Raw genomic sequence first — 15,821 nt, 5'->3', positions numbered from 1 at the left:
ACGAATTCCAGTGCCGACCACTACCCATCTGCGGGTGAAACTACCGTTCACATTGGCCATGCAATGTCCGACCGTTTGCTACTTCAAGAAGAGGGTCTCAAAAATAAAACAAAACCCCTTGGAAAGAAACCAACAACTAAAGTTAGCAGTTGCCACGTCCTCGTGACATAGTTAACAGTTGCCACGTCCCCGTGACACCGATCTGCAGGTTGGCTCCATTCTTCAGTGACTTGACACGTCAACAGTTTGTGATAGCGAGTTTGTGTGTACGGCTCTGCTTTATTTTAATGCCTTTAGGTCCCCTGGGCCCCATCGGACGGGGTCCCATAAGTTGGTGGGAACTCTTCTTTAAAAAAGTTCCCTTTAAAAACAGGACACTCGGTAAGACTTTGCAAGTGGGTAAAACTTCTTCTGCTGCTTCTGCTTCTTCACTTAGTGTTTAGGCTTCTCGGTCGGGATCTACAGGTTGGCTCCGTTCTTCAGTGGCTTGACACGTCAGCAGTTTGTGATTCAGTCCTTTCGGTAGACCTTCTCCATGTATTTGGACTAGCAAGTTTAGATCTGGTGATCCTCAGGGCATCTCTTCTCTTTGCCAGGAGGTTATCTAGATCTGCTATCCGTGTGCTGTCTTGGCTGGTTCCTAGTTGTTGCTAGAGGTCTCATGTGCAGGAGCAGATGGAAGTGGCCATTACAGTTCTGTGTACCTCGGGCATAGTTACCGGGGAACGTGTTCCCTAGGCCCTGGAACATCGGAACGTCGTTCCCCCCCCCCCCCCCCCCCCTGCAAGGCCGGAACATCTCGGAACGTTACGCCATTCCGGATGACCACTTGATACTGGAATGGCCGACGGAATGGCCCGGAACGGCGCCCCGGAACGGCCAACTCTCAAACTGGGGAGAAATGGGCGGTTTTTTGCAAATTTGTAGTGAACATTAGGTGTTTTTCAAAGTGTGCAAGGATTCAAAATGCACCCCCTCACACCCATTTCCTTCTCAAGAAAATCTACATGCCCTCAAGGTCTAAGGATTAAGCCTTAGGCTCTCTCGACCATAGTAGTCTCGTATTGTCCCGTACGTTTTGTACGCGTACGATGATATGCGGTACTAAACGAACTAAAAAAATTTATGATGTACGATGACGTTATGTACGTTCAAATTTAAAAAAACAAATAATTCTCAAGTCTAAGGGCCTAAGGCTTAGGCCTTAATACTTATGGAAACTTGACATTTGTATAGATTACAAGTTAGTAGTTACAATACTACATAGTACAATGTAAAGAGTCAAGACTCAAAGGCTAAAATGAGCATTACATAAACCAAAATGATCATTGAAATTTGATAAGTAGAGACCAAGTGGCAAGGGCTACAAAGTACTCAAAAAGTGGCAAGGGATACAAAAAAGTGGGGGGACCAAGTGGCAAGGGCTACAAAGTACTCAAAAAGTGGCACACCATAATAGAGAGACTAAAGAGTAAAGTCACTAGTCACTAGTGCTCTCATCATCTTCCTCATCTTCCTCTTCTGAGCCTTGCTCATCAACATCATCCTCTTCCTCACAAGAGTCGAAGGATTACGGCTCATAATCTCCATCACTAATGAGGTTGCCTTGATCATCATACTCTGGCTCTCGAGGCTCTCTATCCTCGGAAGTGATGGCCGCCGCACAAGAGCCGCTTCCGGAGCCTCGCCGCACATAGGTCCTAGGAGCCTCCGTGGGTGTTGATGCTTTGCCTCTACCTCTTGTAGCCCTGGCACCTCTGCCTCTTGTAGCCGATGTAACTCCATGGATGACGACCTTCTTGCGTGATCGTGTGCGAGAAACCCGGCGATCAATCTCCTCAAGCTCCAAGTAGAGCTCATGAAAAATCATTTGCTCCTCAGGGTCTTGCTCTTTATTGACACTCTTTAGAGTGTCAATCGTAAGTGTGAGCTCATCCACGTCAACCTATTTGACATTTACAACATTGGACAATGAAAACATAATTAGTATATTCAAACTAATTAAAGACTAGACTCTAGAGTATAGAAAATGGAGTGAGTAGTGATTATAATTTATAATTTATACCTGTCGAGCCATAGGCATCTCATGCATAGAGCGCAACATGCGTAAATTGGAGCGACAATAGATAAGTCGCTCTAATTGCTTCGTTGAGAGCTTGTTTCGGATTTTGGTGTGGATGAGGGAGTATGCGGACCAATTACGCTCACATGCTCCCGATGATCAATCTTAAAACACATCAAGAGAGGCATAAGCTATAAGAGACTATAGTTGAAGAGATTAAGCACAAAATGTAAAAGTTTTAGGCTTGTCGCTTACGGCCAAGAGAGGATAGAGCATCCATACTTTGCCCAACCCGCACGTACGGGCTCAAGTGACTTGTCAATCCTTGCCCTCTCTTCATCAAGCTTCTTTGTTCTCATGTCATGGTATGACACACCCGTCCACCCTTCGCATGGACCAACCGCCGCAATTGCTATGATCATCCTCTTCCATCGCTCCAACCGAAGAATGTTGAAGGAGAGATTGCATTCAATCACCGTGCGGGCAATCTCTATTTCCGCGATTCTTTGTCTCTCCTTGAGGAAAGACAAGGGGCCGGAGCATCCACCCACCGATTTCGCAAGAGAAGTTTGCTTTGCCATCTTCGGAGGCCGGCCACCATCACTTGAAGACCCCTTGGACTTCTTGGACTTCTTGGAGGAGGCACTACCATCACATGAGGCTGCGGTGGCACCGGTAGCCATGGACATAGTTGGAGAGGCCTCTTCCTCCGAATCGGATCTATCAACATCCGGCGACACGAAGTCATCCGAGGTGACTCTACCCTTGCGTGTCTTCAATGGAAGATACTTTCTCTTGCATTCCGCAAGGATATCTTCGGGGATATTAGGACATGGCCCCGCTTGTCCTCCCATCTTTGTCAAGTGGATGGTGAGACGGGTGACGGAAGAGGTCATAGCTTTTGGGCAATATTTGCACCACCACTTGCAAGAGTTTTGCTTGCCCCCCACCCGCTCAAAATATCGGCAATGCTTCATGAAGAGGAGGCGGCATTATGTAGTATGTAGCTAGTAGCTACTAGTATGATGTATGATGTATCAATAGATTAGAGAGAGAGAGAGAGAGAGAGAGAGAGAGAGAGAGAGAGAGAGAGAGGAAGCTTGAAGGAGAGACCCGTCACCCAAGGGAGCTTGAAGGAGAGAGATGGTAGACCCAATGGAGACTCGAGAGCTTGAGCCCACTTGATAGCTTCAATGGAAGCACATGGAGATGAGAGGGTAGAGCATTGAGAGGCTTAGGGCTAAAGCTTGTAGCTTGTAGTTGTAGGTTGTGTTGGATAACAAAGGGGAAGGGTTGCTTAAATAGGAGAGGAAGAGCATGTGAGGCTCGACTCTTGAGCAATGGGCATTGGCCCTTGGGCAATAAGCATGGCAATGGCCCATGGGCCATGGGCTTGCATTTGGCTTCAAAATTGCCCGTAAACGGCTCCAAAAGGCCTACAAAGTGGACGTTGCAAACGGTCAAAAACCTGCCAACGGTCATAAACTGCCGAAAAAAGTGACCGGACGGAACGAACGGAACGCACGGGACGGGACGGGTCTGTTGTGCTTGTTGTAGAAGTGCTATGCGTGCCTCTTTATAGTCTTGAAGACCAAGATGCCTTGGTTGGTGTGATTGTCGTGGTGAACCTTTTCAATTGTGTTGGGGTCAAACTCGGTTGGGTGGATGGCTTGGTTGAGCTTCACTAGCGTTGAGGTGTAGTCGTCACTCTCTCCCCACCAAGTAGAAGGCAGGTCGTCAATTCGAACAGATAGTGTTAATCCTTCCCATCGGCGGCGTTCTTGCATGCACTCTTCTACTTTGGAGGAGACTGCGACGGTTGCTTCTTGGACTTGGGTGGCAAGGTTGGCCATGCTTGCAGTGAGGGTGTGCTTGACCTCCTTTGCTTTGGCGAGAAGGTGCCGGCTATCATCTTGCTTTTGAGACTCCAAGGAGGAGAGACGTGTCTCAAGGGTTGCAAGACGCGCTTTTAGCTCTACATACTCGTCTTTGACCTCTTGAATTTGAGAGTGGAGACAACCAATCGTGTCCACCCTTGCGGTGGGCACGAAAAGGCGTGTCCGTTTGATCGGCGAGAGAGAGCCCCCGCGTTGTATCGTAGCTTGGAGACGTTTCCACTCGCTTGAGGCTTTGCTTTCCCTTATGAGAAGGGCTCCTGTGTGTAGGGTTAATGTGTGTTGACTTGACTTTGTAAAATTCAAATTGAAAGGGCTTGTTATGTCACGTGACACATCCCAACCCTATGTGTCCGTGGACAAGCTACACCACAACAGGGTTCAGTCAGTTTAGATTAGCAGTGATCTGGCACTTTTGTGAGTCTATTCGTAGACCGTGTATGCCCAGTCACTTAGCATAGATGCATATCCGGTTGCACACAGCATGATCATCGGAATTCCCATCAAAATCCATTAGCATCAGTTAGGGGAATTTTCCAGTGCATTTAGCCTATTTTCCTATTTTTGGTTATTTTCACTTATTATTTTTAAGTGACTTTCCAACAAAAGTAGGTAGGGCAATTTTGCTAAGTTAATATATGAGCAAACCCAAGTTAGCACTCTCTGGCAGAAGAGGCAGCAGGAGCACCTTGCTCAACAGGCAACTTCTCAGCAAGACCAACCCCCGCGACTACTCTTGCGTTTTCTCCATAGAAGACCTAGCGTTTTTGCATCAGATCAGCCTTGGCGATTTGTGCAGCACCGGCGTCATCACGACAGAGCAGATCAGCCTAGCGTTTTTGCATTTGCAGAACCCCGGCGACAGAAGGACCAATTTCAGCCGGTGGCGTTTTTGGATTTCAGCAGCAAATTAAGACCTGCATTATTCACCTAAAGTGTAGCAGATTCAGCCCGTAAAGACCATCAGTTTTCAGCCCTAAGAAACCTCATTTTTCAGCCAAGAAAACGCAGCCAAAACAGTCATTTTTAGCCACCAAAACAGTCCCGAAATTCAGCGATTAGAAGATCTCAGATTTCAGCCATCGTCATCGTCGTCGTCGTTATCGTCGTTGTCGTCATTGTCGTCGTCATCGGCATAGACCAAGTTGCATAGTCCATTGCATACGCATTGTACACCTTTGTGCAATCAAAGAATAGACCACTGTCGTTGACGAGAGTGGGGCCTTCGGAGGAGGGTTTTACAACCTCTCGGGTGTCGTATCTCTTCTCTCTCCTTCTCTCAGTCTCATTCACTTGCACGCACAATATCCACTCACTTTGTTCGTGATCATAGCACTCTCCATAAGACGGAAAGCTCTCTCTTTCCCTAAGAACTAAAAGGAACCTTGAGCAGTAAGATCACTAATCTTGAGAAAATACAACACTCATTCCACTACACCTAACATTGGTATCAGAGCTTTGGAAGTGTTCTGCATTACTCAAGGAAAGAACCACACAAGAATTTTTTTGCTTGTTGTGATCGCACGAATCCAAGTTTACTTGGGCATGGCGATTCCTAATCGTGTTTTGTTGAAGAGTGACAGGAATCCCAAGAAAGAAGGGCTTGTCCAGTCTCCCCTTGTGTCTCTTTTCACTCATTGAGAGCGGACCGTGCACTTAGCGGTCGGCCAATCGACGTGAGGTGGGAAAAAGCAACCTTGGTGTGAGCGCAAAGCCGCCAAGAGGTGCGCCCGCAGAAAAGGGTAGAACTCGGGTGAAGAGAAGATCCTTCTCCAACGCGATTTGCAAGCGAAAGAACACCTCAAGAACCCTAGATTCTCACGAATCAAGGACCTCAAGAACCTCAAGAACCTAAGTTCCTCGTGAACTTAAGAACCCAAGACCCCCAAGAACCCAAGTTCCTCGTGAACTTAAGAACCCAAGACCCCCAAGAACCCACAAGAACCCACGACTTCAGAATGATCATCACTCGAAGCGGAATGGATACTTCGCTTGGAAGTGATGAGCATGAGAGAGGCGAAGAAGACTTTTCCCCACCAGGAGGTTTTTCCGACCCTTTCCCATCTACGCCAAAGATTGCACTAACTCCTATGGAGGCTTTGCAGCAATTTTTTCTGAAACAGAAGTTAGAACGAGAAGCAAGAAATGCAGAAAGAAAAGCAGAAAGAGAGCGTGAATACGAAGAAAGAATGATAGCCATAAAGCATGAGTACAAAGAAAGGAAAGCTGCCTTGTTGCAACTCTTTTCTCAAGTGCCGGCACCGATGCACGAAATTCGGGAAAAGGAGACTCTCTCTGTTTCTTCTTCTCCAAAGCATGACACACAGGATTTTCATGATTGTGTGAAGCATGATGATGATTTGATTGATAATGATTTGCATGATGATTTGAAGCACAATGATAAACATGATGATTTGGATGCCAATGATTTGCATAATGATTTGGATGACAATGACAAGCATGATGATTTGCATGATCAAGATGTGATTTCTCACAAGCATGATGAGTTGCATAAAGATGATGTGATTGTTCACAAGGATAATGTGTTAGTGGATGCTTTTCCTAGCGAAGCTAACCTCGTTGTAGATTCGATCAATCACGAAGATCCGATCTTGGCTTTCGAGTCGAGGTCCAAAGAACCCCCACAGGATGATTCGATCATTCAAGAAGAACCGATCTTGGCTCTCGAGCCTTGGTCCAAAGAAACATCACAGGAAGTATTATGTGTTCGCATGATTGATACGCACGCATTGTTCGAGTGTTTCTATCGTGAAGGTTTTGTGTATTTTACTCAGCATCGTTATGTGATCCCTTTTCCTAGGCATGACATATTGTATGTTGAGCACGTTTCTCTCATGGATGAGCACGAATGTATGCGGATTTTTCATGAAAAGCTGAAAAGTTTGTATGTAAGGAAGTCACATTCCATGTCTCTTCCTTGGCATGACACAGTTTCTGAAAGATCACATGATAGTATGAGCACCAAGCATGGGCATTTCCATTGTGATTTGCCACAGTTGCTTGATTTCGATCAAATGGAAAACATTCGATCGCATTGTTTGCATGTGTTTGATGAACGGGTTGTCACTCTGTCTCTATGTTCATCTACATTGCATACACAGTCGTTAGAAAAGACAAGATTTTTTTCCTTCACTTTACATGGAATAGGTATGTTCATGGTTTTGTGTTGGAGATGGTTTCATGAATTTTCAGCCGTGGAGATTCTTGAAGACGAAAGAAGCAAGACTCTAGACGAAGTTGAAGCAAGAAAGGAGATTCAGAAGACTTTGTGTCGCTTTCGGCGCGGCCCAAAGAAGCAAGCGTTGCAGACCTTTATGAAGTTCAAGTACTGCACGACCCACACATCAGAGTGGGCCGGCGAAGAGTCCCTTCCAAGATTCCGGATGCTGTTGGCGATCTCCCTCGACGCCATACAGTTCGGTATCAGTACCTCACTTTGAAAAGGAGGGGACATCCCAACCCTATGTGTCCGTGGACAAGCTACACCACAGCAGGGTTTAGTCAGTTTAGATTAGCAGTGATCTGGCACTTTTGTGAGTCTATTCGTAGACCGTGCATGCCCAATCACTTGATTTCAGCAGCAAATTAAGTCCGGCATTATTCACCTAAAGTGTAGCAGATTCAGCCCGTAAGGACCATCAGTTTCCAGCCCTAAGAAACCTCATTTTTCAGCCAAGAAAACGCAGCCAAAACAGTCATTTTTAGCCACCAAAACAGTCTCGAAATTCAACGATTAGAAGATCTCAGATTTCAGCCATCGTCATCGTCGTCGTCGTTATCGTCGTTGTGGTCATCGGCATAGACCAAGTTGCATAGTCCATTGCATACGCATTGTACACCTTTGTGCAATCAAAGAATAGACCACTCTTGCCGATGAGAGTGGGGCCTTCGGAGGAGGGTTTTACAACCTCTCGGGTGTCGTATCTCTTCTCTCTCCTTCTCTCAGTCTCATTCACTTGCACGCACAATATCCACTCACTTTGTTCGTGATCATAGCACTCTCCATAAGACGGAAAGCTCTCTCTTTCCCTAAGAACTAAAAAGAACCTTGAGCAGTAAACATCACTAATCTTGAGAAAATACAACATTCATTCCGCTGCACCTAACATGTTAGGGTTGATAAAGCATGGCAAAGGTCGCGAGCCGAGGAGCGAGTTGAGAACCGAGATGTGGAAACTGAGCTGTAAGCCGTTGAGTAGGAGCATCTCACGGGCAGAGCTGCAAGATGCAGAGGCCGAGCTGCAAGCCGTTGAGCAAGAGTCTTGGCGACGGGTTGACTTGGAGAAGGGGGGACGGGGGCGGAGGTGTGGTCGTTAAGGGCACTCCCGTAGGACTACCCCTCGTCCTAGGGAGGCCGACGAGAAGGAAGGTGAGTTGGAGCTTTGTTTTGCTAGGGTTACGAGAGAGAGAGAGAGAGAAGAAGAAGAAGAAGAGAGTTTTAACGCCGTAGGAAACTATGAGAGCCCCCTCTTTGGCTAGCTATATGAGAGCAGCCTCTCCCTCTCTTCTGAGGTTGGCAGTGCACTACCTCCCCTAATGTGATCGTGCTCTACGCGATGGAGCCCTCCATTGAAGCTTGGGAGCAACCCCTTGCGACATATGTGGTAGCCTCGTGCTCCCATTGTTTAGAACAAGGGCTTTCACAATCATAGCCACCTTTTGGTGAAGATTCGTCGCGAGAAGTTGCAGCAGGCACTCTCTCCGTAGAGTGCGGTGGCTGTAAATTCTCTGTTTTCAGCCCCTAATCACCTTAATTAGGGCTGTTTTCAGCGGAGCACTCATAGAATTTCACTCCTCTCTACTTATCCTACGCCTACGCAAGGTTTGGTGCAATTCCATCACGAAGGAGGTCTCCGTTTCGGCGTAGGAGCGCTCACAGGTAAGAAGTTTAGGTTATGTGCAGAAAATTACAGCAAGCATATGTGCGTGCATTTTGCTTGTTTCTCGCTTGAGTTCGATGCATGAATGATTGCGCATGAAGGGCAACACATAGTGGAAGATAGACTCTCCGCTGTGATAGCTTCTGACAAGCTGTTTGGAAGATAAGACTCTTGATGAGAGCTTCCAACAAGATTCGCAGAAGAGGGGAAGTCCTCTTAGCAGAAGGAGAGAGGAAACACTCTGTCAATCAGTAGTCAGAACAAAACAAAGAAGAACGTTCTTGTGCTTGTAAAGAATTTCCCTTAGTAATAAAGATATTCTCTTTGGGGGGGGGGGGGGGGGGGGGGGGACCAGACCATCTTTTGGTCCCTGATGATGTGTCAAGCTCTCTCTCTCTCTCTCTCTCTCTCTCTCTCTCTCTCACACACACACACACACACACACACACACACACACCAAATTCTCTTGAGTATATGAATTGCAATTTAAAAGTTAGTTTACGCTTCCGTATTTTGGTGGCAGGAATAGTAGCAAAGGTACAACCAGAGGCATCATAAAATTGAGAAACTGTTGGAAGTTCTGTAGATGGGGTAAATTGTGTTGGGGATGCTTTGAAAGAAAATCTTGCGACTCGTTGACGAGAGATCTTGTATATTCTTCGTACTCCATAGTTTAGGTTGTAAATTTGTAAGTCCGCAAACACTCTAAATACTTAAATTGAAAGAGGTAACCAAACACTGGAGATGAGACACAGTGACCCCACTCAAATGCACTGGCCCCTAAACGTAGGCGCCCCTTGCAATACCTCTTTTTATTATCACAGAGGTGTACAGAGTTGTGTGTGTGTCTGGCTCTACAACTGATGATTAGCCCACACAAGGCTCACCTTGCCACTTGCATTACATGGAGCCCAAATGTCCTCGGCTTTTAAAATTTGATGCCCGAAAGCCAACATCAAGTGCTTTCCAAACAGGCGTTGAAAAGTCCCAGCACATAAAATCTGCCATTACTCATCATACATGCCACATCATCACGGGTAAATATTGCCGATTCACTTGCAAATCCCAGAGTGATATGCAGGCCACTGTGCACAGGTCTGGCTCAGCTGTTTCTCCTCTCGGAAGCTGTTTGTACAAATGTATCATAAATTCACAGACATACAAGTTACTTTCTTGCTTTTCAAAATTCATAAATAGTGAACATGCCCTCACTTCTCATGTGTGTGTGATGTAGATGCTTGACCCCTTACAACTTGCTCATACTGAGGCACAAGACCGAGAGATTGAATTCAGGGAAAAGCAAGGTCTGGAACCCTCTACCACAAGGAACATGGAGGGTTTATCAGTACGATGCTGGTCTGTAAATGACGTTCTGATGTGGTTACGACAGGATGTACACATGCCGTTAGAGCGAATGGAAGGTACCAAAAATATCACTATTATATAGCTTCAACACATCTCGCTTGTAAGAACAATCAGTAATTTTTCTTTTGTCCCTCCAAAAAGCTAGGAAATTGCCAGTACTTGTTTTGAATTTGCCATGCAGTCAAGGTATGATAAGAGATGCAAGGAAGGCTATTGCATCATCTGCATGATATCCAGAAACTCAATTCTTTCTTCTCATTTGTAAAGGCCATCAATGTGTTCTTCATATGTAGTAACCTGAGGGTAGTTTTATGTACCAAGTTTCACAATTACTATGAGAAAATTGGTAGATTGGTTATACTTATTGCTGCACTAGGCAAACTTGGGCCGTATTCAAGGAGCATATGCAAGCAAGACGGATGCCTCTGTTGCTTGCAGTTATGTTTTCTTTTTTTAATGATCAGTGTTGTTTTGAATCCTAAATTTTCAAACTGTTGCATCTGTCAGTGTTTCACATATCAAGTCAAAACTTGAGGACGACATCGACTTTTATATTTAAATACAACTATGTTTTTGTTTGCACGATCAGTTATACGCTGCCAGAATGAAGGTGTTTAATTTGGAAAGTGTTTATTAAGGTCAGTTCTTGGTTTGCTGAAGTTGGTTCTTGAACCAGAACTGTCAAGCACATTTGAAAATGAAGAGATTGATGGCTCAAAGCTTTTATCTCTGGAACGAAGCAGTTATGCATGTTCAAACATGACTGATACTGAATGGTTGCTGCTACATGTAGGCTCTTGACTTTGGCTATCTGTTTTAGTTTGACGTTTCAATAGTTTATAGACAATGTGTGCTTATTCTTGCATGCAATGCGTCCCCTTTCCAAGGCTTTTATCTTATATTGATGTCAGGCAGCTCGCGAGAGCTTGGTTAATCATGAAAGAACAGTTGAGATGCTTTCAGAAAACCAATCGCCTTCAACTTCGAAAAGCTCTGAAAAAGAGCTTCAAGAAAATGACTTCAACAGCAATGTTACAAGGTCTGTTGATGAGAATAGTGGTAACTTCAACAAGCTTGACCTGCAAGCTCGTTTAGTACTTACAGACACTTGTTATTCATCAGATTGCAAGGAAGCTTGATACCAACTTCAGCTCAAAGTCCTGGATCTCTCTTGTCGTATTTAAGGTTTTTGAGTTTACCGAGGAACTTGTGGAGTTCAAGTGCAAGCAAGCAAGAACAGGTTGGAAACAATGCTATCGTTTGTCACGTGAATGCCTTTACAGTATGTAAATAGGGCTCTAGATTCTGTGCGTGTGGAGGTAGGGCAGTGGTTAACTGACTTTCGACGCTTTTAGTTGAATGGATAGTTTTGTGCCAGAAAGAACCTGCTACTGCTGAAGTCTATTTGCTGCAAGAGGAAGTTCTCACTGCACAGGAACGTGAAGCTTCTCTCAAAGCAAGGTGAGACGCTTTTTCGGAAGGCTCAGGTGAAACAGAACACCACTTGAAGTTTCCGATGCAAAGTTTTTATGATGAGAGATACCACCATCAGGTGTGGTTTGTTCTGGGTCAGACATCAATATATTTTCTTTCTTTCTTTCTCTCACTTGCAAATTGATAGCTGCATTGCTTATTGTCCGGATTAACTTTAGTCAGGTTTGAAGTTGTAGTTTGTCTTATTTGCTTACTTAACTCTTTGATTTGCTTAGGATGGATCATCTGGACCAAGTTTTGAGGACTTCTCAGTTGGCTAGCTATTTATATACTCGTTTTGTAAGGCTGCCTCAACCTTTCCTTCACACACTCTTTGTCTATCTGTTTTATTCTCTGCTCACCATTGAGTAATGGTTTGTACTCCATGGAATGAAGTTTTTCATTTAGACACAAACAAAATTTTCCCATCTTTCAGTGGAAGCACCTCTTACGAACAGCAGGCGATGTCTGTAGAACCGTTAAACTTTAAAATCACCGAGTCTACCTCTTGGTTCATACTCACTGCTCATTTTAATTACATGAATTTACATCTTAGTCCTATCCACTAGGTCGTCTCTCAAGAAATTTTCTTAGCCGCACCCTCTCATTTACAGAGCTATATCTCTACTCTCTTTTTGGAGCCAAGATGACATTTGTTCCGACCATTCGATCACAATGGGGTGGGCTGCTGCAAAACTCTATTTCTACTTTGTTTTGAAAGCCAAGATGACATTTATACCAGCCATTCAATTTTATTGATCACAAATCGACATGACCGTTTGTTTGATTATCCTAGTGTTATTAAGTAATGATTTGTACTCCATGAAACGATCATCTTTATACGATCACAAACAAAATTGTCTTCTCTCTCAATGGAAGCCCTGCTTGTGCAATTTAAATTCTCCTTGGATTTTACAAACAGCATACGACTTCTTAGATAGAATTGGAGTGCGCCTCAGAAATAAACGGTTAAAACTTAAAAACAAGGACTCCACCCCTTCATTCAACTGTTAGCTCACTTTAAGCACATTCGAGTCTTACACTCCAGGTCCTCTCTCAAGATTTCTTTTTTTCTGAGCACCCTTTCATTTGCAAAGCTCAATCTCTACGTTTTTTTTGGGAAGCCAAGACGACATTGACGATGCCCTTCAGCGACCGACTTTCTCACCCTCGGACATTGATGATGATGATTTTAGTTTTTCACTTTACTATTTTGTACCCAGACATTGTATTGATCCACCAAAATTGTATCAGTTTGGTCTCATAGGTCATTTTGGCCTTCTGAAGACGTTTAATATAACTTTTCATTTCTCAAGAGCTCTTTTTTTTCTGAGCTTGCAAAGCTCTATCTCTATGTTTTTTTCGGAAGCCAAGACAACACTTATTTGAACCATTTGATGTTACTGATGACACATGGGTGTGCTGCTGCAGCGATGGACACCTTTGCCAGGTGAGTTGCCTGTGGATGATGATGCAGAGGTTGATGATTGGCTCCAAAGGTTTCTTGTTTTGGGAGGGTCAACACTGTTCTTTTATCCTCAGGCAGCAGGTTTGTCAAATTGTTGAAATGATCGTTAAGTCTTCGGCTCTTTGTGTTTGCCTTCTCATAGTGTGTTTGCGCAGATTTCAGGCCACAAGGAGCAATCATCATGAGGGAGGTAGTGGATATGGGTTACATATCAGGTCAATTTCTACATGAACAGGAGAACGTGAAGTGGTTTGGTTTTCAGGTCACAACATCTCAGGGCCTTCGTCTGGAATGTGCAACCCCTCTAAAGCAGCAGGTAATAAATGCTCATGTACGCAAATTCTGCTTGTCCTTGATACAGAGTTTTTCTGAAAGGGGTTTCGGTGTTTTTTTTTGGTTGTTATTGGGTGGGGGGACTAGCCACCATTGCAGAATGTGGATACGAATGGCAGACATGCTAGCCCTTGTAGTTCACAAGCTACACGACAAGTCTGTATGTGGAAGGGGTGATAGTTTAGACCTGCTCCTTGGGTGGATTCTGGAATGCCATGCCCCTTTTGCCTTCCCTTTCCTTCTGTTCATAAGAAAAGTAATCTTCCGATTAAAAACATCTAAAAAGCATAGATCCCAAGGTCGATACAATATTATAGCCAGTTACAAACAGAGGTCTAACCACAAATACGTATCCAAAGACAATAGGAACGCTTTCAGTCTATGAGATCTCCTCCTTCAGAGAGGAAAATTGCTTGCATATTTTGCTTGAACTGGTGTAGTTGCTTAGCCAGACAACCTGAGCAGTAATGCTTGATTTTAATCTATCAAATCTTCGAGAATTGCTTCCTCATATTTCTTAATCTCTTTGTAGTTGCTTAGTTACACCTTTTGTGGCGACAGCAGTTGCTAGTATTGCAGTTTTTGGATAGTTAATGACCTAAGCTTTGTAATGCAAAAAAAATTAGGGGAACTGAGAGAGTTGTTGGCCATGAACTTTCAGGCGGAGTTGTGGATGTCATTACTGCAAGATGCACAAGTGGAGCATCATTCTGAGGTGATAAGAGAATGAACGTACATAAGACAGTTTATGTGTATGTAGATGCTGGTTTTAAATGCTGCTAATATTGTAAATTGATACACATTGTTAGGGTGCATATTCCACCCTCTGTAAATTAGAGCGGCTTTGCAGAAAGAGCCAACCATATTGAAAAAGTTGTACATTAAGGGGTAATTGACCTCATGCCTGTAATTCTGAAGCTAATATCTTGCTTGGTGTACAACATTAATATTGCTATGGAACATTTGTATTGTAAAGTATAGTGGTACAGAAGCTCTTGAAGTCTGATGAGTATCCAAACCGCTGATAGAATGGCCCCTTTTCATGCAGTTTGCCTGTTGGGCACAAGATCTTTGATTAAGGGCCCTTGTGATCCAACTTGTGCACTCTTAATATGTTTGATGAAGAATTCCCTACCTTAACATTCTTTCCTCTTCTGTCATCGTGTTGCCATCTCGAGCTCCTCCTCTCTATCCTGGAGACAGTTGCGCACGCATGCATGCATTGCAAACTAGAAAGCAACAATTTGTGATAAAAAATCAAAATGCTTCTCATCTACGGTGTACGCCTCAGTTTTTGGAGAGTACATTGGTAATAGCATTGCACAACATTGTAAGCACTTTCACTTTTCAGGCAAAGATGGGATGAGAGAGAACATCACATCTTGCACCTGGTTCAGTTCTTCCCACATGAGCTAAGTAATGCAAGGAGGTGCAAAAATGCCACGGTAAAGCATTGAAGAAGCCTTCCTCAAGCCTTGTTGATGAGTCCCTTATTCCTTGCACCCATGTCCTTTTGCTTTGCTGGCCTCCCCTCTTCCACCTACCACCCTCTCCATGTGACAACAACCCCCCCCCCCCTCCCCCCCCTCGTGGACGAAAACCCCACATGGTGTTGTCTTCAGTGTAATAGGGAACGGGGGGAACACAGCCCAAACGTTCCGAAACGGCGTTCCGAACGAGCCCCGTTCCCGAAACGTAGATGGGAACAGAACGTCGTTCCGGAACAGGGTGTAATCGGAATGGTGTTCCAGAATGGGGGGAACGAGGTGGAACATGAGATGGAATAGCGAAACACGGGGCGGAACGGGCAAAAGTAGGCATTTGGGGGCACATTAGGTGCAGTTTGAGGGCAGATTTGGGGTGGTTTAGGAGTTTATTTGGGACTAAGCTGAATGGAGGTAATTCAAGCCTTACTTTTTAGGTGGACCGTTCCGGCCCCGTTACCGTTTCAGCCCCCCTCCTCCTCCTTGTTCCGGACCCTCCTGTTCTCGTTCCTTGTCCCCGTTCCGGGTAACTATGGTTGTCTTGCATACTCACTTGCCTCTGTGCTCTCCCACTCCCTTGGAAGCAGTTTTGTAGGTTCTACATCTCTCTAATGTTCTAGCAAATGTTGTTTTGGTAACGAAAGACAAGCTGGACACGGTGTGCATTGTTGGAATTGGTTGAAAGTTGAGATTAGCTGGTTGCTAACCATGGTGAAGGGAAAAAAAACTTGCTTTTACTATTGTATTAGAAACATACCTAACAGTGCCTGCATGTTAGATGTTTTCAATGAATGCTTCATCTACAATGTCTTGTCTGGGCCTCAACACCGAGTATCTGGT

At 44.6% G+C, this 15,821-nt stretch overlaps 1 protein-coding gene across 2 annotated transcripts in view; it reads left to right on the top strand.

The window, feature by feature from the left end:
• Positions 1–14,500, top strand: part of LOC147417905 (uncharacterized) — a 37,412-nt gene extending 22,912 nt beyond the window's left edge. The window contains exons 2-10 of one of the 2 annotated variants that reach the window (XM_086507400.1): positions 10,093–10,279; positions 10,900–11,012; positions 11,135–11,262; positions 11,346–11,463; positions 11,602–11,684; positions 11,933–11,996; positions 13,128–13,245; positions 13,320–13,480; positions 14,159–14,500. In XM_086507400.1, coding sequence (XP_086363526.1) covers positions 10,093–10,279; positions 10,900–11,012; positions 11,135–11,262; positions 11,346–11,463; positions 11,602–11,684; positions 11,933–11,996; positions 13,128–13,245; positions 13,320–13,480; positions 14,159–14,227 — 1,041 coding nt within the window. In that variant the 3' untranslated portion in view covers positions 14,228–14,500. Of the gene's footprint in view, positions 1–10,092; positions 10,280–10,899; positions 11,013–11,134; positions 11,263–11,345; positions 11,464–11,601; positions 11,685–11,932; positions 11,997–13,127; positions 13,246–13,319; positions 13,481–13,584; positions 14,050–14,158 lie in introns of those variants that run through there. The other variant, XM_086507399.1, reaches the window with a different exon arrangement.
• The last annotated feature ends 1,321 nt before the right edge of the window (positions 14,501–15,821 follow it).

The sequence above is a fragment of the Adiantum capillus-veneris genome, chromosome 30 (genome assembly GCF_014529385.1).
Source record: "Adiantum capillus-veneris isolate H3 chromosome 30, ASM1452938v2, whole genome shotgun sequence".
Taxonomy (NCBI): domain Eukaryota; kingdom Viridiplantae; phylum Streptophyta; class Polypodiopsida; order Polypodiales; family Pteridaceae; genus Adiantum; species Adiantum capillus-veneris.
The sequence above is the reverse complement of the archived record's forward strand: the minus strand, read 5'-3'. Positions and strand labels throughout refer to the sequence as shown.